This window comes from Lagenorhynchus albirostris, chromosome 17 (assembly GCF_949774975.1).
Source record: "Lagenorhynchus albirostris chromosome 17, mLagAlb1.1, whole genome shotgun sequence".
NCBI lineage: Eukaryota > Metazoa > Chordata > Mammalia > Artiodactyla > Delphinidae > Lagenorhynchus > Lagenorhynchus albirostris.
This window is the reverse complement of record NC_083111.1, coordinates 13,714,974-13,738,648: the sequence shown is the minus strand read 5'-3', so window position 1 is coordinate 13,738,648 and position 23,675 is coordinate 13,714,974. Positions and strand designations below refer to the sequence as shown.

Here is a 23,675-nt window from a genome sequence, read left to right as displayed (position 1 = left end):
ACTTAAGGAAGGAAGCAGAAAATAACTTCCCACATCTTTAGGGTGGGCTGTGTATAGCGACTTTCTTCCAAAGAGTACAATATGGAAAGAGAAAGCAAAAAGAGTAAATTTACAGTGGAGAAAACTGACAAATACTACCTGAAACCAGGTGATTAAGGTTAACATCAACAGCAATAATTCCTATTGATAGTATGTAGCCTTAATAGAATGGGATAAAAATGGAATTTTATCTCTATGGTATTCCTCCTCAAAATACATTATTCAAGTCCAACCATGAGAAAAATATCATACAAACCTCAACTGAGGGACAATCAACAAAATATGTGACCAGTACTCTTCAAACACAAGGAAATACATATAGTCATCAAACACACGGAAAGTCCGAGGAATGGTCACAACCCAGAATGGCCTAAGGAGATGTAAGTATGAGACAAAATGTGACATTGTAAAGCAACTAAACTTCAATAAAAAATTAATTTTAAAAAACGAAATGTAATGTGACATTTTAGGTGGCATCTTGGGACAACAAACTCGAATGAAGCATGGATTTAGTAACTAATAATGTATTAATATTCATTAATTGTGACAAATGTACCATACTAATGTAAAGCAATAATAATAGTTGAAACTGCAGGGGAGGTATATAGGAACACTCTGTATTACCTTCACAATAATTCTGTAAATCTACAACTGTTCTAACATAAAAAAGTTTATTTAAAAAATTGAAATAATAAAAAAAAATTTAATGAGATTCATTAAAAACTCTTTTAGCATCACCAGCTCTTGAAAATAGTCTGTTAATCGAACTAAAATTTAAATTCCTACCAAATGACAGATGGTCTTTGCAATGAAAAGTCCTTGCCCCAGGGGTCAGGAATCACAGCTTTTTATCCCGGTTAATCTAGGGCATGTCAGTTCCCCTCTCGGGATAGAATGAAGCGTGTGAAGGTGCTGGGTTAGATCATCTCTAGGACTTTACAATTAGTAAATTTCTATACCTAGATTCCTTTAGACTCTCAGTAGAATGTGAGAGGAACTAAATGAACTATTGTAGGAAAAGTCAGCAAACGTTAAAGATATTCCATCTTGGAATATACAATTTAGGTATAAATCAGTGTTTATTTTTAGGATTTAACTTTTTTTTTTTCAAATTTATCAAGTATTGGATTTGGTCTTATAGGGCTATACTACAGAAGCAGCAGAAACGTGAAAAATCTTAGCTTTAAAATTCCATAACAGTATAAAGAACAGCAGAAGTAAAATTTAAAAAATTTTCATGTAACAGAGAGGGATAATCACATTCCTGCAGTTTTTCAAAAATAGAACATGGAGTCTCTGGTGTTTAAAGAGGAAATATGAAAAATGATCTTTTTGGTTTTATAAGGTAAAATCGAATGGCAAAAGTTCTTTGTTTAAAACAGAAAAAAGTTTAAAGTGATCATGAAAAAATGTTTTTAATTGAAAAAGTATTTTGATTATTTAGCTTTTTGGCCCAAATCCTAAAATCTGTTTTCGTAAGAAAAGATATGACTAAGAAGTCAATGGTGTTACTTTTTCCCATAATAGTTCAGAATATTAAGTAATACTACTGATTGGTTTCTGGTCTTAATGGCTTTACTACTGAACAGGCAAGTTATTCTTTGTTTATTGCAACCATTCTTTGTTTATTGCAAATCATATAAAATACAAATGAAACATGAGCTCAGCAAAATATCTAGTTTGGGAAAAACTTTAAAATGTTGAGATGTTGTAATCAGAATCATAGAGACAGTACAAATATTGCTATTAATAGATCATTTGAATGTTTTACTTTGGTTTTCCCTTGAATACAGTTAGTAATATAATGCACCTGTTTGCTTCATCAATACCAGCAGGCAGTACTATGTATGTCCAAAGTTCAGCCCATCAGACTTCTTATAATTATTTTTGATGGGGTCAAGGAGCTAAAATCGTGAACATTTTTAAAAACAAGAGTTGACATGTTCCTCTTTGCCAACTTATTCAAAAAATTTTCTACAGGAATATTAAACTCTGTATGAGCACAGTGCAAACTGTTTCATATTCCCAAGAGCAAGTTCTTTGGATTGCTTTCAGAAGAAATGACATTCATCCTTTTTCTAAAACACTTTCCCCATAAGTATGTAAATGTCCAGGGACCAGGAGTGGTGGGAAATAGTGACATGTATCATATGGAAAACAGTCTCTCGCCCTGTATCAACATATCATTTTATCTGCTAACAGAGTAAGTGCTTTATAAACTTTAGCGATATTGTTATTCCACGTGGGTAGTTTATTTTTGGATTCTCTAAATGCAATCAATCAGTGATTTATGTCATGTGTGGCCATAGGTTATTCAGGTTATTTAGAGAAAAAAAAAATGCTCCTTTGCTCAAACTTTCACCATTGGATAATTTAACTCTGAGGCAACTAAATATTTCTTTCCCTTTGGTTAAGAATGAAAATAACACACCAAACATCAGTTTCCATCTTTCAAAAAGGATTAATCATTTTCATTTCCCTTCTATAACCATGAGATCTATATACAGTAAGTATCGCTGAAGCATGTTGCAAATAAAGCAAAATAAAATTACACCCCACTTTACATACATTTAATAGACTGCAATACTGACAAAGAATTAAGCCTATACTTCTGTTAAAATAAAGTTCTCCATATATAATTTACATTCTTAAATTAATAAAGTTTGGAAATAACTTTGTTAATGAAATGGCTAGTATTATCAGGCTGAACTCTGTAACTTTTTAGTGAATTATACTTCTATAGTTTATTTCTTTTGCATATCATCAAAGGGCAATTAAAACATAAGAACAGGGAAGTAATACATTTGAGAAAATATAAGTTGGAACGAATAGGATCTGGGAAAAGAAAAGAAAGGGAGCAATAACCAAGTTATCAGTACAAAAATATGGTAGATTGTGGAAAATATTACAAAATAAACACAAGTTGCTAAAAAATTTTACCTGACATATTTGCTACACTACACTACAACTACACTACACATTGGGATTGCCCTCTGATAAAAGAAATTTTCACATATTGAGATATAGGAAAGTCATTCTGGCTTATACATGAGTTAACTTGAATTTTATGCTAACTAAAATAGCCTGTTTGCTATTAAACATACATTGTACATCTGCTTTAATTCTTAGAGAAAAGGATGCATTGACCAAAAGCAAAGAATGTCCATGTTAAAAATAAAGATTAAATGCGTCTCTTCTTGGGATGCCAATGCTGGTCCTCCTTTGATGATAAGACTCCCCGCCCAGGTGTCAAGACCAAGCTGACTTGCTGTGTACTTGCTGGACTGTTCTTTTGTTTGAAACCTTGAAGAATATAACCCTGACTTGTTTAAGGTTCTTTGTTCTGACAAGATATAAAACTGTGCTGAAAACTCTGCTCCCTACAAGCAGAGTCTTCTGGGCTAGTCCTCAGTTTGGCACAAAGAAAACTCTTTTCTAGTCTTTCTTATTGATTGTTTATTGATTATTTTCATGACACCTTCATCTTCTTTCTTTTAAATTTAAAAAAATTTTTTTTCATCTTCTTTCTTAATTCATTCCATTTTGTGGTTTTTCTATACAAGGAAATTGTAGGATGAAGTTGTAAAAGACTTTGAAATTAGCAAAAGATTATTGGGTGTAGTCAATGAAAAATAAGTCATTTTTCTAGCAAGCCCTTTTGTTTATCTGATTTTTTTTTTTTTTTTTTTTTTTTTTTGTGGTACATGGGCCTCTCACTGTTGTGGCCTCTCCCGTTGCGGAGCACAGGCTCTGGACGCGCAGGCTCAACAGCCATGGCTCATGGGCCATGGCTCACGGGCCCAGCTGCTCCACGGCATGTGGGATACTCCCAGACCGGGGCACAAAACCATGTCCCCTGAATCGGCAGGCGGACTCTCAACCACTGCGCCACCAGGGAAGCCCTGTTTATCTGATTTTATAAAGGCTCCGAGTCTTTCACTGACTTTGAGCTATTTTACAACTTTGTAATTTATAGAAATGTATAGTAGTGCAAATAATTCTTGTCCATATAAATGCAAATTGCATCTATTTTAATGTAATTGGTTATTAGCTTATGGATGTTGATCAGTTTGGCCATTTTTTACATCTGTTTATAACTTCATTTCAGCATTCTTTATTTGACTACACATGTGAGGGTTAGAATTCTCCTTTGAACTGGCTATAACATCTTACTGGTTTCCTCATTCATTAATGACTTAAACAAACCTTGACATGTGTTCATTTTACATCTGTATGAAAGCCATCATGATAAGTTTTTAAAAAATTGCTATCCTTTAACAACATGTATGAATTCTTAATGAATATCGGTGACCAAATGGGGTTTCCCTGCAAAAACCCTTGTTTTCTAGTTTCCTAAGTGGACTAAAGCTATAATGCTGAATAATAGTTATTTCCACTTTTAACAAGTAAATCCCTGTGCATGATAAAAAGCAAATTATCTCTTATTTTTATAGGAGAATAATGTCATGCACTCTCTTTCAAAAGTATAGTTGGAACTTCATTACACTAACAATCACAAAATATACCACAGGAGGAAAAGACAGGCCAAAACTGGCGTGAAGAACGTTCCTAAGATATTTTGTTACATAGAATTGATCCCCTTTCCAGTTCAGATGGTACAGCTGGCAAAATCAGCCTCAACAGATTTGGAAAGGCCTGCCTGCTCAATGTGCTTCTTTTACTGTCTGACACCCTCAGAGATTGTGAAGCTGCTGCTTGACACCTTGAGTTAGTTCACACTCCTCTGTGTGTTGCCTTGGCCTTCAGCTAACTTCCTGAAGTTGTGAGGAATGGCTCTAAACTGCTCTTGAAAAAGTTTTAAAAGTCATTAACTTCAGTCTTTAGCTCTTTATAGTTCCTCAATCATTTAAATTGACAATACTTACTTGTTGAATACATATGCAAATTAATACATTTCTCTATTAATTACTGGATTTTTAATCAGTGTACTATGCTATTTCTCCAGTTATTCCTTTGGGAAATGTGACAGTTTAAATGGATTAGCTTCTCTATAAAATGTATAGTAAGCTTTGTAAGTACTTGATTTTGATAAGTTGTTTTTAATTATATATATATTTTTGAGTGAATATTAATATTATAATTCTAACAGCTAAAATTTTTGCGATGTGAAGTTTCTATTCCTACCTTGAGTTAGCAATTGCCTTACATGTAAAGAACACACAATTTAAAAAAAAATTGTTAGAACCATTTTGAGGATTAACCGAAATAAACTATTACAAAATATCTCATTTTTATTTGGTCAAAAATACAAATCCTATCTGAAAAAAATAATACATTAAATATATAGAAAATATAAATAGAAATTTCATTTTAGCTTTACTTTTTGAGGAGACCATATCATCTCCTTAGTTTTGACTTAGGTCTAAACAGAATTGCCTAACATCATGTGGTTATGATTCTGTCTAATTATAAGACTAAATTTAAAAAAAAAAACAGGGACTTTGATGTGCAAAGAGCTGTTCAAACTTTAGCAAGAAATGTTAAATATAATAAAAATGTAAACTCTATGGTTTATGTGAGTTTTAGTGTGTACTAAATAAAAGCAAATGTTTGCTAGTTCACTTTTAACTTCTAACTTCAATGCTTCTAACATTTATAAATACTGTTCCCCATTGTTTGCTGATTCTATTAACAAGAAGAAGGAAGGCAAAAGTGAAATAAGAGTATAAATGAGAAAAAATAAAACTAGCCTTTTATGGCTCACATTCTTAACATATTTGGACTGCCAGTGGAAAGAGTTAGAACACATATTTCCTAAAGACCAAATGCATTAATGTCTGCAAAAAGAAACCAACTATTGATAAATTAATAGTTCATTAATTAAGATCATGCTTAGTTTTTCTGTAAAGGATAATTGTTTACTGCTTTTAAAAAGAGCTAAAATCTAAATATCAATCAATATTAGAAAAAAAAATACTATGTGATACTGAACCCCTAGAAAGGAAAGGCTTACCTTGGGCAGCTCAAACATAGTCATAAATTCAAACTGAAAGTCAGTAATGAATCTCAGAAGCTGGAGAAATTACATACCCCAATCAACCGAAAATATTATTTTTGAGAATAAATGAATAAATAAAACTCATAAATTTATTAATAAGAATTTCCCTTTTACCCATATTTATAAAATTGGGGATCTTCCATGAAGTATGCAGTTACTTTCTAGAAATAGCATTGGAAAGAACACTTCAGGGTAGAGCTTCTCAGACCTTAGGGTGTTTATGAATAACACAGGGATTTTGTTAGAAATGTAAATTTTGATTCTTTGGATCTGGTGTGAATGCTGAGGTTTGGCATTTCTTACAAGCCCCCATTTCTTACCTAGTCAGAGGACCACATTGAGGAGAGACGCCCTGCCAGCACTTCTAGTGAAAAGGCACAAATGCCCAACCTTGTCACATTAAGTATTTACAATTGCTTACAACGTGCATGTTTAGATTGCACATGTATAACGATGGAGAAAATAAGGATCTTTTCCTTGGATAAGAACCCAAATTAGAATGACTCATTTTTAGAGTTCTATCACGTATGCAGCCCATACCCTGTACCAGCACCTCTTCTTCCAAAGTACTAGACCCATACAGGACACACGACAAAAGGCATTAGGTACCCTTTTTGTGGAGGTGACCTACCACCTCTAGTCCCTAATGGGGAATGCTAGCCAAGGGCTTGGGCAACTACAGAATCCTAAAGGGAGGTTCTATTGGTGTACATATTGAAAATAGTATCTTTCTCTCCTTGGGCAGCATTAACTTCTTGACTGTATTTTTCTCAATTTCGGCATCAAATCCATTACACTGAAATTTAAAACTGGTGCACCAACTCTCCAATTTTTTGCCCCATATATTTTGATTTTCTAACCCGAACTGAGACCATCTACGTAGTTATTTCCTTTCTTTCCTTTTGTTACCCTTTCTCCATTGTGCTTTTGGTAAAACTTCAACCATCTCCAAACAAGCCTGCAAACCAGAGATTTGAGACTTAGAGGGGTGCTATGCACTCTGATTTTCCTCTCCAAGTGATATTTGGAAGCAAGAGTGAGTTTAAGTATGGGTACACTGTTTTGAATAAATGTACGGACTACCTCCTACACTCAGTAGGCCACTCAAAATGGTCTTTTAATGGATTCATGCGTGAAAGAATAAGATACTTAGAGAAACAGATTCTGTCTTGCTGAGAAGCAATAGTCAAACCAAATATTTGCTACTTCTATGATATCATCGCCAAACTGTTTTCCGGTTTCCTTCACCCGAAACAGATTCAGATGGCTAATTCAGTGACCATTATGGTTTGGCTTCAGACCAAGTTTTATGGAGTCTGTCCACTGGCTTATCTGAGAGTTCCCAAATGCAGTTTGCAGACAGCCCAAAGACACATCCTGAGACACAGAGCACCCCTGGATATCTCCAAAATAAAACCAGGAGTCTAAATGGTTTTGCAACAAAAATCTGCCAGACATTTTTATTGTCAAGATAGCACTTTGCTTAATGGCTTGTATGAATAACATCCTTGATGAGCATTTATCACATGAATGAATCCCAATTTGGTACAGATTATTCTCTCCATAAGAGCAATGATTATATCTTATTTTTTTGTGCATGGCCAATATAAAACATGTGTTTCTCATTTATTAGGATAGCAACAAATGTTTATGAGTGAAAATATATGATAGCCTTAGGTTTATACAGTTTTACCTTCATTTTCAAGATAAATTAATATTTATAGGATCTCCCAACCAAGGAGGAACAAAACACTATTTTGATAGCATATTATTTACCATCTTGTTTTTGAGGGCATGACTGGAAACCCTACAGGCAGATGGAGAAAGCCCAAGTGAGTGTCTCACCCTATATGATAGACTGATTTCAGACCATGTTACAAGACTACCTTAAAACTCACTTCTTCCATGTAGTTTTTCAATGACTGTCCTCCACTGGAGGCTTCTCCCTAGAGGCAAAGAGGAAGAGAGGTTGAAAAAGTCAAGAGAAGGAAAGAGAAAATAGGAAAGAAGATGAGTCATGAAGAGCAGTGAAACCTGGGAGCAACACCAAATCTTTACTGTCCTCCACCATCTCAGTTCGTACTTAGGGTATTATCAGCTTGGCAAATTCTTACTCTGGAGGAGATAATAATTGTTTCAAGGCAACAATATATCTTTTAGGCGGATTTTAGGTCACATAAACAAACAACCACCTAGTGGAGCTAGGTGGACAGAATGCTAAATGTGTAGTATAAGATTTTCTGTTATTAACTTTATAAATATGCACCTAAAACTAGATTAAGAAAACAGTCACTAATTCTGTCTTTGATAAATCTGTGTGAAGACCTGGCACAGGGACTTAAAAGTACTTATGGAAAAGAGTACAGCTCATTAGCCTGCCCTTTTCCAAATGTTTATATCCAGTCTTCCTCACCTTACTTGTGTGTTATTAGTAAATTCTCCGTTATTTGTGCCTTTTACCAGCATTTCATTGAACACTAGTAATCACTGAGATTTTAAATCACTGAAATTTAAAACATCAAATTAAACAGATATTGCAAACTCATCTAAACATTGGTGGTCAAAATTGTCAAACAGCTTGTCAGTTTGGAAAGGTTATATATATATAAAAGCAAAGTGATTCCGTTAGAAAAAGATATATTTTTATAATTCATGGCCAGAAATGTTTGGAAATAAATTCTGAGATATGAAATGGTAAATTCTAGGACACCATATGTGTTTAAAAGATAACTAAATAAGTGTGAATAAAGCTTACATTTGTTTCTATAACTTTTCAAAGACCCTCCTTTTTAACTTCTCAAGGCTCTCATAGACATGATCTTATTTGATTGGTTTTTCACTACAATTTGAGGGTAAGGCATCCTCAGGTCAATTCGATCCATAAAGAAATTGAAGGCAGAGCTGCTGATTGAAGTGCTTAAAGCCCAGGAACCAAAAAAGGCATTGCTGGGACTGGATTCAACCCTGACACTCTTCTACCTTGCTGCAATGAAAATTCTAAAACAAAAAATTAAATTTACTTTAGTTTTTTTTAAAAAAATTGTGATGTATACTCCAAAGCACTTTCAGAGGGTTAAAAAAAAAAAAAGCATGCTTTTTCTTCAAAACAAAAATTAAGCTAGGAATAAAGTTCTGGGATTCCTTAGAAATCACAGATGTGGTCATATTTTTTCACAAATCATGGTTTCCACTAGCAAAAAGATTAATATGCTATAGTTTAAATGTTTCCAAATGCTTCCAATCTTGTGGGATTTTTTCAACGGATAAGATAGTGAAAGAGATAGGATAGTTATATTTACTTAAACTGAAACATAAACTATTAGAAAATATCAAATCCATATAAATCCTCCAAACTATGAGGAATTTAACTCAAAGCATGCAGACAGGGCTGGAAACTTACTTCAAATAAACTGCTTTTTATAGTTGAACTAACGACGCTATCAGCCCTCATTTGGACAACTGGTCCACAAAGAATGCTGTGGGTTCTTCCAATTTGGCTCTTCTGTGTGACAGAACTAGTCCATTTGTGCCAATAATCCCCTTCGCCTGGGCTGCTAGGGGCAAGAGAATGAGTGGCAAGCTGCTTGGAGTAACAGATCTGCTTTCTGGAAGGGCCAGCATCTGAGGGCCAATGGTGAGATGCTGCAGACTAGTCCCTGGGTGCTCGCTGAAGACACCTATCTGTTTCCTTCACTCTGGAGTGCAGTGGTTTTCCCAAATTGTCTGCATACTTGTAGTCTTATGCCAAGACCTGGTGACGACTGAGGGTTTTCTTGATGACCAGATATAACTAAAGCACTGTGTGTACTACAGGGCTTCTCGACAGGCTTTCTTTTTCCCACAGTGCCAGGTCCTTTTCAATATCTACACCATAGAAAAGGAGCAACCTACACAACGCTATTTGTTTCAAAGGTCACACAGCTTGGAGTCTGGCTATGACCACCTTTCATAAATCACTGACATGGGTGGCACTGATGAATGAGGAACACAAAGTAAACGACTCCAGGAGGAAAATACAGAGGAAATGGACCTTTTGCAGAGAGAATTACAAATGTGGCACAGAGCCAAGGGAACAAAGAAAAGAACAAGACATCAGGATCTCTGAGCCTTGGGGTCAGAAGAGGTGGCCCCAGCCAAGAGGCTTGATTCAACATGGCTGCCCCAGGTTCCCCATTTCTAACATGGCACTGCTGAAATGCTGATTTTCCCTCCTTCCCCCACTGGTGGTGCTAATGAAATAAAATCCCTTCCAAAGCACAAAGCTATCAACTTCAGTCATCCTTTTCTTAGCTTTAAAGAACGGGCATTTTAAATATCAAGTCATTCTAACAATATAATATTTTGTTAATCATCTGGAAATGAATCAAAAATACCCAAATGCAATTTCCCTTGAAAAACAAAGAGAAGAAAGGGGATAGAAGGGTGGCAGACAGGGGCGTGTGAAGGAGGGAAAGGGCAGAATACATGGAAACTATGCCTTAAAAAAAAAAAAAAAGAAGAAAAGGAATTTCCTGAAATGTGGTTTCACTTATCATGAATCTTAATATAACCAACAGTTGAGATAAAAATGTTTTGAATGTGAATTACAAAATATAAACTCAGAGAAAGAAAGAAAGAAAAAGAGGCTGATATGATTACTGCTTAACATATGACGTGGGATCACAACTGTCAGAGACGAAGGCTATCGTCACTCCCCTAGTTCTTTTCCAGTTAAGGAAACATTCTCAGTGAGATGGCATATTCTAGAGACTGAGCTAGGACTAGACCCACACTTTCCTGAATCCATCACCATTTTCCACCATACCAGGCTGCTCTTGTTTCAACCAGTATTTCCTGTTCATCTCTTACTAATCTTTAGACAAAATGCGTACAGACTTGCACTTGCATATAGGGTACATTTATTCACTAACATTTTATGTCTAAGACCTCTGGTATTCATTTCCTTCAAAGAAAGTTCCATGAGAACCCTACTTCCACGAGAATGTTCTTTCTTCCCACTTTTTTTTTCAAATGAAACTAAACAATAATCCTGATACAGACAACACTCTCTTAAGAAGTACCTGTGGTACTTAGAACCCACAGAAGAATGGAAGCTCCATATGAATGGCCAGGGCATTTCTGAACCTAAGGGACACATAACACTTTACCCCGTTATTTATTCCACAAGTATTTATTAAGCACCTTTTGTGTGCCACATAATTAACTAGGCTTGGGAACAAAGAGGTGAATAAGAACTGATCCCTACCATAAAAAGTTTACCTTGAGAAAACAGATCTACAAGTTATTAGAATACAGAGCAAAAGTTAATTGACACAGGTAAGCCCAAGGTGCCACAGGAAAAAATAGGAGGAAAAGGCACCTACTCTTTCATTTATTTAACAGGCATGTTTTGAGAAATTCTATGTGCTGGGAACTGTTATAAGCATTGGATATAGATGATGAAGGAGTCAAAGTAGAAGGATTAAAACTTGCAGAAATTATTTTTAAGCTTAGTCCTAAAGACAGTCAATTAGCCAGATGAAGGAGCTGAATAAGGAGGAGAACTCATACCAGGTAGAAGGAAAATTCTGTGCAAGGGTCCAGACCCAACAGAGCAAATACATGAAACAACAAGTATTACTACGAAAACCACCAATATACTATGCACTGAAATGTGTATTGCATTTTGAGATATAGAGATATTAACATCGTGTCATTTCCTAATTTTATACTATAATTTCCTGTAATACAGCTGCTAATGTAATGGTTACACATTTTTTGGGTTTTTTGCCATGCCATGAGGCTTGCGGGATCTTAGTTCCCTGACCAAGGATAGAACCCAGGCCCCCTTAAGTAGAAGCGTAGAGTCCTAACCACTGGACCACCAGGGAATTCCTTGTTGTATTTTCTTTTTTTCTATTATTATTAATTTATTTATTTATATACATCTTTATTGGAGTATAATTGCTTCACAATGCTATGTTAGTTTCTGTTGTACAACAAAGTGAATCAGCCGTATACATACACATATCTGCATATCCCAAAGAGAAAAACAAACACTGTTGTGTTTTCTAAGTGCATTATTACACGGGGTTACTGAATTTGTGATAGATGACAGATAGATTGAAGTTCAGCCTTCCAAACTCCAGCAAACTTTATAGGTGGCAACTACTACTGATGTCCAAGAGAATAAGCAGTGATCTATTTCCAATTAGTAAAAAACTGGGTGCTATAGTTTAGAAAATCAAAACTGTTTTGGAAAATTCAGAGGTCTTCTAGATCATTGATGTAGTCAATAAATTAATAGTTACACTTGAGTTTTCACACTTACATATATAAACAGATACTGTTTCTAATTGGCCTCAAAGTCTTTTCACACTGTTGAAAATCTCTTTTCTGAAATTTTGCTCACAATCTCATGAACAATTAGAGCACCAGTGCAGACCTTCTTTCTCTGAAAATGACACCTTTATCCAGTAGACTGCTTTAGCATTGCTAAGGGCTAAAAGACAGCAGCATTTTAAGAGAAGATGTTATGATCTTACTCTACCTTTAAGTTCCACAGCTGCTGTGGGTTACATCTGTACCAGGAATCAGCAACCTAAGGTGTGGTCAGAAGCCAAATTTGCCCTCTCAGAAGGGACAAATAACACTCAATCTCTATGCACATAACCAACTTTTAAATTAAAATGAGAACAATCTACATTTTTCTTCCAATGTTTTCATGTTAAGCTAAATAGTTCCTTTAGTGATAATGCCCTTGCCTTAGAGACTTACCTTAAAACAATTTAAAAAGGCAGGAGCAATTATGGAACTAATGACTATTACTAATAATGTTAAATTTTAAGGCATTTTAGCGTTCCTTGTTATTTTCTGAAAAGTGGCTATTCAGTTGCCAAAAAAAAAAAAAAAAGTGCATTTTATTCCTTTTCTTCCCACGTAAAAAATATGGGAGTGCAATGCCGGTAATGACAAGCTCCCTATTTAGGAGAGTGGTAATTTTTATGAATGGATATTGAATAGGAGAAGGGACAAGATGAGAGGGTAGAGCTGTAGGATGGATGGTTAGTGTTAATCATTTTTAATTGCAATGACATAAAATAGACTGAGATATATATTATTGGTCAATTGACTTTTAAAAAATCCATATGACCTTGAACTATTCACTGTACCAATAACAGCAAATTGTCAGCCATAAGATCTTGGAAAGTCACAACGTGTCTTCTGAAGGTGGGTTTCCTCATATATAAGGTTGTTTCAGAACCACAGGGTTGCTTCACATTGGATAGTGAATGTGAAAGAGTGCTGAAAGCTTCAGAGTTATACAACTGTAAAGTGCAGGATTATTGTTCTGTAAATGTGCATATCTTCACTGATCCACTCACCTGTTAGTTTTCCTGTCTTCTCCCCTGGCCCCATCACTTAAATCTTCACACGGTCCTTTGTATGCATATCTTTACCAAAACACATATCACACCCTATTACAACCACTGGCTACTTTCTCTGTCTTTCTCATTTAACTCTAAGTTGTTGAAGGGCAAAAATTGTTTTTATTCATTTTTGCTTCCCAAGTCCTGGTACAGGGCTGGGCAATATAGATGAAAACTAAATATTTGAAGAATGAATGAGCAAACAAACAATTTGTAGGTCTTAGCTGGCTCTGTATCTACACAGAGACTATAAAATCATAAAGCTTATAAATAATAAGATAAAACAGAGAACTCACTTTTAAAATCATTAAGTAGATAGTAGTATTGAATGTGCAATAAAGACACTGAAGAGAGCTTCCCTGGTGGCGCAGTGGTTGAGAGTCCACCTGCCGATGCAGGGGACACGGCTTCGTGCCCCGGTCCGGGAGGATCCCACATGCCGCGGAGCGGCTGGGCCCGTGAGCCATGGCCGCTGAGCCTGCGCATCCAGAGCCTGTGCTCCGCAACGGGAGAGGCCATAACAGTGAGAGGCCCACGTACCGCAAAAAAAAAAAAAAAAAAAAGTAAAAAATGACACTGAAGAAATTGCTGATTACTTAGGATATGTAAGTAATTACTGAATAGAACTTTCGCCTTGAAATATGAAAACTATGTATTCATAAGTATACTTTTACTATTTTGTTAAACTAGTGCTATGGATAATTATTTTCATAATACTGAAAAATGGAAATATATAAAATTGGTCTTTTAAAAATCTAATGAGATACAGAGTTTAGGAAAGAGTTTTCTTTAAAAAAACTTTCAGAAATAAAGACTAAAATAGGACAGACAAAAGAATAAACAAACGCAACAGATAATGTCATAAAAGAACTAGAAGGTGAATAAGAGAAATTTTTTAAATCAAAAAGAAATTCAGAAAGATTTTTTTTTAAGGATTTTAGGGAAAGTGATAAATATTGAAGAGAAGCAGAGAAGACGAAATACACAGAAAATAGGAGACCCTAAGGCAGAAAACAAAAGAAAGGGAACAGAATCGATACAAAAAGTTATAATTCAAGAAAACTTCCCTGAAATAATAATAAAAGAAATTACATATTGCACTGCATACCTGGCAATAGTGAGCCAGACTGATATACTCTAGCAAATTCATCGTATTTTTTTTTTTTTTTTTTTGCGGTACGCGGGCCTCTCACCGCTGTGGCCTCTGCCGTTGCGGAGCACAGGCTCCGGACGCGCAGGCCCAGCGGCCATGGCTCACAGGCCCAGCCGCTCCACGGCATGTGGGATCCTCCCGGACCGGGGCACGAACCCGCGTCCCCTGCATCGGCAGGCAGACTCTCAACCACTGCGCCACCAGGGAAACCCAAATTCATCGTATTTTAAAGAAAAAACGTCCTTTGGGCATCTAGAAAAACATACTGTATGATTTATACAGGGAAAATATTTATATTATCAGTAGAGTTTAACAGCAGTGATTTAGAACAGTAGAAAAATGAAGTAATATATTTAAAATACTGAAGGAAAGAAAATGTGAGCCCAGTAATCTAATGGAGAACGAACTTCAGAAAACTAAAATGCCGAGATCTAAGAACAGATGGCGAGCATTAACTATGGAGTTACCTGTCCTAAGACCACATGAGAGTTGAAAAGCAGAGAATATGTTATGCGTTGGCTGTATACTCTGACAATGCGGATTTGGCACAACTATTAACAAGTTGGATGAGAATAGAGCAAGCATGTGCATTTTATCAGAATTTGTGTTGGTAGATGGATTGATATTTTTATCCTGAGACCCCTGTATAGAATATGGAATAAGACAAATGAGTTATTATGGAATATTTTAATTCCAACGTTGCCTTTATCATTGAGAATCAGAATTGTCGGTATGGAAAAAAGGAGACAAAGATGTAAGAAAATGGGTTAAATTTAAGTCTTGGTAGTCTCTAATTTGAATTGAAAGTATCAATGTGAACTAACTGTCCACCCAAAGGGGCTGGAAATAATGATCAATCCAGTAGTAATGAGTATCAGTGGTGTCCAGACTGTGGTCTTGAAAGACCATTTCTCACTAAAAGAAACTAGTGCTTTTCAAAGAAAAAAACAAAAAAAGGACTGATTCCATATTAGGGACAGGATACACACAACATTAGCTTGGAACATCTTGCGCTACCCAAGAGCAAGCAAGCTATCAGAGACTACCGGGGGCATGACGGCATGACCCATAAACAAACGTGAAGAAGTCCTCATGCCAAAGATGGACCAGTTTGAGCTTTAGCAATGATAATAATTGCCATGCATTGAAACTTACCAAATAAGTTTAAAGAAAGTATTGTTTATCTTCAGAAGATATTAGGTATCCTATACATTACCTTGAAAACTAGCAAATAAAGGAGAGAAATCAAGCACGTATCCTGCCCTTCTTAAGAGAACTGTATTACTGGCCAATCAAATAGTAACTGAGAGAAAGGGTCTCTCAGCAAAAGTATTCCAACAAATAAATACAAAAGAAATGATGAAATTAAAATATCACCGCTTTTCAACTACCAATGTATACATAAATATTGGCATTGAGCATCTATGGCTGCTAAGATGCTAAGATGACAAGCATGGGAAACGACCATATATTATGTGTCTCCTATAGTCATGCCAAAGAGGAGCTTTATCCAGTTTCTGGATACATTTCAGGAGAAAACAGAGAACTGAAGAACATGTTGAACCAAGAATATGAAGTTAGCAAAACTCTGACTGCAGAAAACTTGGCAGGTCAAATGGCCAGGGTTCTTTAACAGATAAATTGTAAGAAAATGCAAGAAATGGAGTTTAAAAGAAAATGTAAGAAGTGGAGTTTAAAAGAGACTTAAAGACATATCTGATTTTTGAAAGTTGGCAAGGTTAACAATAGTGTCAAGAGATGCATATTTAGGTGGTAAAGCTATTTTTAAAGTGCAAGTTGATTATTATAAAAGAATAATTTTTATTTGTGGGGAGAGGCAGAGGTTGTGATTGGGAAAGGGCATACTGAAAGGCCATCTCCGTTGTCTGGCAAAGTTTTATTTCTTGACCTGAGTAATACTCTCATTATGAAAGTAAGCCATACATTTGATTTGGGTGATTTTCTATATTTGTGTTTTGTAATAAAAAGACATTTAAAAATAAACGGATAGCCATTTCTAATATTAAACTGTAGTGTTACAGGCATAACTGTAAGATCCAAATGAAACTTTTAAAAAATTGGAGTGAAATGTTATAATGCTCTATTTATTGTTGGCTATATCTACATGGTCACATATCCAATCCCCCATCGATCTAAATCTTTTGGTCTATGTAAAGAGGTAATTTTTGGTTATATATCTAGAAAAGTAGTTAAAGGACACTCTTACCATTCTGATTCAATCTTTTTTTTTTTTTTTTTTTTTGCGGCCATGGCTCACGGGCCCAGCCGCTCCGCGGCATGCGGGATCCTCCCAGACCGGGGCACGAACCCGTGTCCCCTGCATCGGCAGGCGGACTGTCAACTACTGCGCCACCAGGGAAGCCCCTAATTCAATCTTAAGCTAATCTAATTATAACACTGACCTAATAAAAATCAGTTGGCAATTTTGATTTTTACCGTTTGAAACAATTAAGCCTTTAAATTCTGTTCCATTAAGCTTTTTAAAAAATCAATAGATGTCACTTGAGAATCTATAAAGTACCTGTATAAATTCTCCAAGGTTGGTGAAAAATGAATGTCAGCCTCATAATTTAAACTAAACATACAATGTATTCTTTTAAAATTAAATAACCAGTGTCTTTGCAAAATGCCTAAATGGCTAAGGTGACCAACTTCCTGTACTGTGACTCAAAGTTGGGAAAACCGACGGGAGCCTGCAAGAAAACCGATACCCAAGGCTCATGAAATACCAAGACTTTTATGTCTCTATTGTTCTCCGTCCACGTTTCCTTAATTTAAAAAAAATGATCAGTGCTTCAGATAAGTAACAATCCTCAGCATTTCTCTACATTGAGGGAAACATGTTTCTCTAACAGATGCATGGACACAAATAATTTTGTGCTGGTTTCTTTTAACATATGTCTCTGATTTTTTAATTCAACAACAAAGAAGACCAGTTTCACATTTCAGACACCTTTGCATTTTTAAATACACATTAAAGGGCTACAGAATAATTTAAACTTTGTAAGAAAAAGTCTTTTTCGCTGACTTGTAAATAAATGCAGGTAGTAATAATGCAGAAGTACATTGAAAAGTGTATTTTTAATCCTTAACACATTTATTTGAAAAGGGCTAATTTTTTAATGGATTCCTTAAGTGGTCCAAAGAGAATGACATCCACAGCATTAAGGTTCAAACCAAATAAATGAAATGCACGAGTTTACATTATCTAGCCTGTCAAAACCCTGGCAGCTCATGTCATAGACAGTGTCACTAGGAGAGTTGTGACAGGCTTGGGGGAAATGTGTAGACTCGTAATCAATTTTCCAAGAAAAAGAGGTGACCTCCAAATAAATAAGAGGAGTGACTTGGAGGGGAAGATAAAGGAGGCTGTCAACTGATTCAAAGTAGCACAATACTAATTCTGCAGGTTTACCTATAGTCTCTAGGATAATTTGAAAAGGCAATTCTCACAAGTGTGTCCCAACTCACCACCCATGTTTAATGTACTACAGTATTTCTTCTGCTTAATATGGGCTTAGTGTGGGCTGGTCACTGGGCTAAGACTTGGCCTTGATTCCATGTGTTTGTCAGAAGTGGCAAACGGTGGCGACATCCTAAAGAGGCGAGAGTGCAGGTTTTGGAGTCAAGCAAATAAGGGTTCATAATTCCGTTCTGCCATTTATGCTCATGTGCATCGGGCAAGTTACATAACTCTCCTGGGTCCCAATTTCTGCATCTATAAATGGTGATAACACCCTGGGCACCTCATGGGTGATTGTGAGGCTTAAATGAACTAATGTCTGTAAGGCATAGAAGACAAGAATAAAACTCTGGCTGTCATCATTATTAATGAGGATAATAAGTATTAGTACTAGTTTTAGGAGGTTTTTAGTAAATGGAAGACAGAGAAAACCAACCTTATACTATGTGAGGTAGGAAAATTAGGAATATGCTTAATTCTTTAAGAATATAGCTGAGAAGGGAACCTGACTATGAGGAAATCAGATGCTACTTTTAATCTATTCCTGTTTTTGTGTCACTTTCATGAAAAGAATCTTGCACTTTCTTTTCACTTGCACTTTGTGCAAGACAGGTAATTATTGAATGGCTTCATGTAGAAATACATTTTCAGCAGTAAATTCAAGGGTAAATGGAAGGTTGACTGACGGTGAGATAAAAGGGACTTTAAAAAACCTTGGACACCAGAAGGAGAAAGAAGCAAGTAACACAAGTCAAGAGAAATGAATTGTTGAGAAAAGGGAGTGAGACAGCATCCTTAACACCACTTTGCTCCCGACCTCCCAATACTGCAGTCATCCTGAAAAACGTCCAGGACCTCCAACAGTCAGTGTCTCTCTCTCTCTGTCTCTCCAGCTCCTTCCCTCCCTTCCTCCTGTCCTTCCTTCCCTCCTCTGCCATCCTTGTGTGCAGCCCTTTGTGCCCTCTTCTTGATGCCACCCAGGAAGATTCTACTCGTGGCAAGTCTAAGTTCAGTGCCACAGTTCCAGGAGGACTCCCCTGACCCGCGTGTTCGTGTTGCCCCCATCCCGGCTGCTGTGTGTTCCCATGACCCCTACAATTAGAGAGTTTGCCACACTGACTGCCTTGGCCTGAAGTAGTCTCTCTTACGTTGTCAGCTCCACAGACCCACCCTTCACATTTTCAGGGCCTGAAGCAAGAGGTCAAACAGGTCCACGCTGCCAACAAACTATTTCATAATTATATTCTGACTTTCAATCAGGCTTGGCAAGCCAGCTTCAAATTCAGAAATCTTGTATTCCTTCAAGTTCTGCACCTTAACTTGGCAAAAAAGGGGAAAGCAGGAAGGCAGCAATGACCCCGATCCTATACCCTTTGGCCCCTTTTCTCCCCGTTTGCCCCACTGCAACACAAAGGTCTTTGTGAGCACACGTGAGGCTACCCCTGCCTGCATCTCCAAGATTGTTTACACCCTCCCAAAATGTCTGTCTCTCGTCCACTCCTCAGGCCTAGAACTAAGCTCTCGTGAAGGATGAACTAGGGAAAGGGGACCATGCGAGTCCAGGAAGTGGGTTTGGGATACTTTGGGCAGCAGATTCCAGGATCCTGGTACTTAGCACATGGTCAGACTCCAGGTGGACATGTTACCGTGACCCCATAAGCTCCTTACCCCATGCAGAGGGGCACAGCCCTGGGCTTGTCTAAGACAGCACTGAGACTGTCTGACAGTAAACACACCTAACTCTTTACTGTCTATAATATTTAGTGCAGGGTTTGGCATCTAAAAATCACTCCCAAATATTTATAGAATGAATAAGCATTATTACAAAAGGCATACATTTCTAATTCAAAGTGCTAAATAATCAAAAGATAGTAGAAGATGTGGTAAGAAGCATAGACAGACAAAGACTTTGTGTAAAAGTTTTGAATATTTCAGAAATGACAAAATCAGGGAGATTCTCATAGCAAGAGATGGGGGAAAGGTCACATTTTAGATCTGTTTAGGATCCACGGAAAATAAAGTACAAATATGGACTAGAGAAAGACATTTTAAAAATTGACTATGTTGGGGCTTCCCTGGTGGCACAGTGGTTGAGAGTCTGCCTGACGATGCAGGGGACACGGGTTCGTGCCCCGGTTCGGGAAGATCCCACATGCCGCAGAGCGGCTGGGCCCGTGAGCCATGGCCACTGAGCCTGTGCGCCTGGAGCCTGTGCTCCGCAACGGGAGAGGCCACAACAGTGAGAGGCACGCATACTGCAAAAAAAAAAAAATTGACTGTGTTTGTTTTGAGTTGGATAATGGCCCCAAAACAGAAATAAACAAAAATAAAGATAGAATATAAGAATAATGATAAAGGAGTGAGATTCAATGAAATTGCCTACCAAAAAGAGACCTCAGTCCCATCAGCTACAACTATCTATCTGAGGAGAGATCAATGGCAAAGGTTCTCTCTAGGACAGGGTGTTCTGCAGTGTGATTACCAGGGAAGTTGGATAAAACCTGGAAAGAAAACAAAGTAGGAAAAGATGCGGAAAACCTGTCTACAGAAGGTATCTCTGCAATCGCACTCTGCTAACTACAGGTGTACTACACCCCATCAGCCTAGTCTCCCATTTCTGTAAACTACGGAATGGTACCAGAGTTTGTATGGATCACCTAACATCCAAAACCCTAAGGAACCACAATTCAAATGCTTCATTAGATCTAAGACCAGGCACAGAGTGTGGAGCTCGTGATGCTGTCCCAAGTCTCTTTGATGCAGTACAGTTTTCCCTTTACGGTCTAAAACCGTTGCCCCTTTGGGAACTAGAGCCCCAAGATGTTCTATAGGAAGAAATATCCATGTTCATTCCTAGTCCAAAAAAGTGAATTTAATGTGCCTTACAGAACAAAGCTAACTTTGGGGCCCTGAAAAGGGCCAAACCACATCATAGAGAGTAAGAAGATATCTTCCATTCTCATGAAGGTATGCCCATCTTTAGAACCAAGTTCAAAGCAAACATCTTTTGAAGTCTTACTGAACATGACTGAACATTGAGGTTTTTTACAATGTTTTTGCATGTGTTTGCATTTTATGAAAACAGCTAGGATCAGAAGCAGAGGAGCCAGAAAGATTTCCTGCCAGGTCTGGGAATCTAAAAGCCAGAAATTTCAAGAGAAAAACATAATTCTTATAACATGTGTAGCCTAATTTTATACACTCTCAATGTTAATTGAGATAAACACTTGAAATCCTGGATACGCTTTGACAATGAACTTCAGAGCCAAACTATGTAGCCCTGTCTCAAACCCATAGCAATATTGCAGGTGAGAAGTTAAATGTAACTCATCTTTTGGTCCCTGCCAGTTAGTTAAATATATCAATTTAATAAAGCCAAGTCACGGAAAAGCAGCCTCAGTATTTTTAAAGATCACATGTCTCCTGGGAAACAGTTCTCTTGACTCTTGTAGAATGTCCTTTGAAGCTCAGAGACGACACAAATCAAGCTAATCAAGGCACCTGCCACACAGAGTTTTTCCTTAGAATACTGGGAGACTCTTTAATCACCCATCTGGCAGAACACCAGACGCGGGGCTGACCGCCACGTACAATCAAGCAGAATGTGTCCCAGCCAAGGAGGCGAGTGGAAGCAAATGTTGGCCACTTTTGTAGGGGAGAAAGAGCTTTAAGGGCAAACGAGTTAAAACAATGCACGCAATAAATCTTCAAATATTCCAAAAGCTGAAACTAACCCAATGAAAATAATGGTAAAATACTCTACTACAATTTAAAAAACACGTAAATATAGAATTATAGAAACATTGCCAGATAGCAGTTCATATAAAAAAAGATGAGAATTTGAGGTAACAACAACTTTAGCGTGTACCAGCAATTCAGTGGAAGCTACTGGAAAAGCTATTTCAATAGTAAGCATCATTAATGAAAGCACAGTCAACTCTTCCAGGCTGTTAATAGTTGAATTGTACACTGTGATCAACTGAGAGTATTGTGATCAAGTTTGCTGCATTGGAAGGAAAAGTGATTAGAATGGATATTGGTCTAGAAAAAAGGTCACGTAAGTCATGGTTGAAGAAGTTGTTTAATTTTCATCAGAAGGATGGAAGACTTAAGGACTGATTGAGATATTTAACTCACTGAAGATTTAAAAGATGGAGAGGAAATTAGAGTTCTTTCCTGTTTCAGAGAGCAAAATTGGGGCATATAGATGAAAGTTTCATGAAGACAGATTTTCTCTCAAAATGAGGAGGCCTTCTTCTAGAGCAGTAATGAAATATGGGCTGGAGCAGGGGGTTTCAGGGAAGAGCTGTTGCCTGAAATCTTGGGTGCAAGATCAGGCCGTGGGCTATAGAAGGAATTCCTCAGTGAGGAAAAAGTTGCCTTACAGTCTTCTTATATTGAACTTCTGTTGCATTTCCTACCCTTAGGAAACTTGATCGCCTCCTAAAGTTCCAAAGTTGGGCATCTAAACTGAGGCAGATTGGTACTAAGGAGATAGAATTAGAACGACTTTTGTTTCCAACAGTTATAACCATGTTGCATTTAATTCAGGACAATGAGGTAGTAAAGTCTTTAATAGTCAGTTTTGCTTTTGACAGTGTTGTCTGAATAAAGAAAAGGAAGATGGCCTTTGTCTAACAGCTGCTATAGACCAAGCACATATATGTCTGTGCTCAATCCTCACAATATTCCTGTGAAACAATTATCTTTATTTTACAGATGAAGAAACAGACTAAGAAAATTCCAAAGTAGAGCTGGGTCTTGAATCCTATATTCTTGAAGCCTATGATCTTGCCAGAAGACAGAGAATGAAATCAACCATTGCTTTAGTCAAATTAAATGCTTAAACGTGACAGAGGTTGATTTAAGCTCCCACTTGGATTCCTAATCCAGTTCTCTTTCAATTATGTTATGCCGATATTTTCTACTTCTTGGTTTTGCTAGTCCAGGGCGAGCCCAATAGATTATTTGCACTAAACCTGAGTGTAATTATTAGTATGGACAGTGAACCCATTCAAGTAAATAATATTGCAAAATCTCCATGCCCAGAGAAATTAGTTCATTTCTGCCAAGAGAAGTAGGCAAGGGCAAGTGTTGGAATCATTTAGTGTCTCTTCAAGGCTTTCAGGATATAAACATGCCACTCAACACTCCTGGGAACCAAGCCCCCAAATCAGTAGAAAGAGTATTGGCTTTGGAGACAAGATTGGATCTGAATTATTTTTTTGTGTGTGAGTCACACACCAGGCACGAGGACTTTGGGTCAAGTCACCTAGAGTCCCCAAGTTTCTCTTTCTTTAGTTGTGAAGAGAGAATAAAAAATTAAAAATGTTTTCAATGGAAAGATTGGGGTAATATCTATAAAGTACAGTGCTAGGCACTCAATAAATCATTCCTACTTTGATTACAACCTGGGACTCCAACATCATGGCTTTCACCCTACCTACACCCCTTCCCTCATCTAATTCTCCAGGTGTGCTGAACTGCATGTGGGCTCCCAAGCCAACTGCTCTCTCCTTTTTCCTAGTGCTAAGTCCCCTACATACAAACCTTCAAGTCGTAAACTTTCGA

At 37.0% G+C, this 23,675-nt stretch overlaps 1 protein-coding gene across 1 annotated transcript in view; it reads right to left on the bottom strand.

Moving 5' to 3' along the window:
- The window catches only part of C17H8orf34 (chromosome 17 C8orf34 homolog), a 331,115-nt gene that overhangs the window by 19,681 nt on the left and 287,759 nt on the right, over positions 1–23,675 (bottom strand). The window contains 1 exon segment of the mRNA XM_060128306.1: positions 7,957–8,004. Within this exon segment, the coding sequence (XP_059984289.1) occupies positions 7,957–8,004 (48 nt within the window).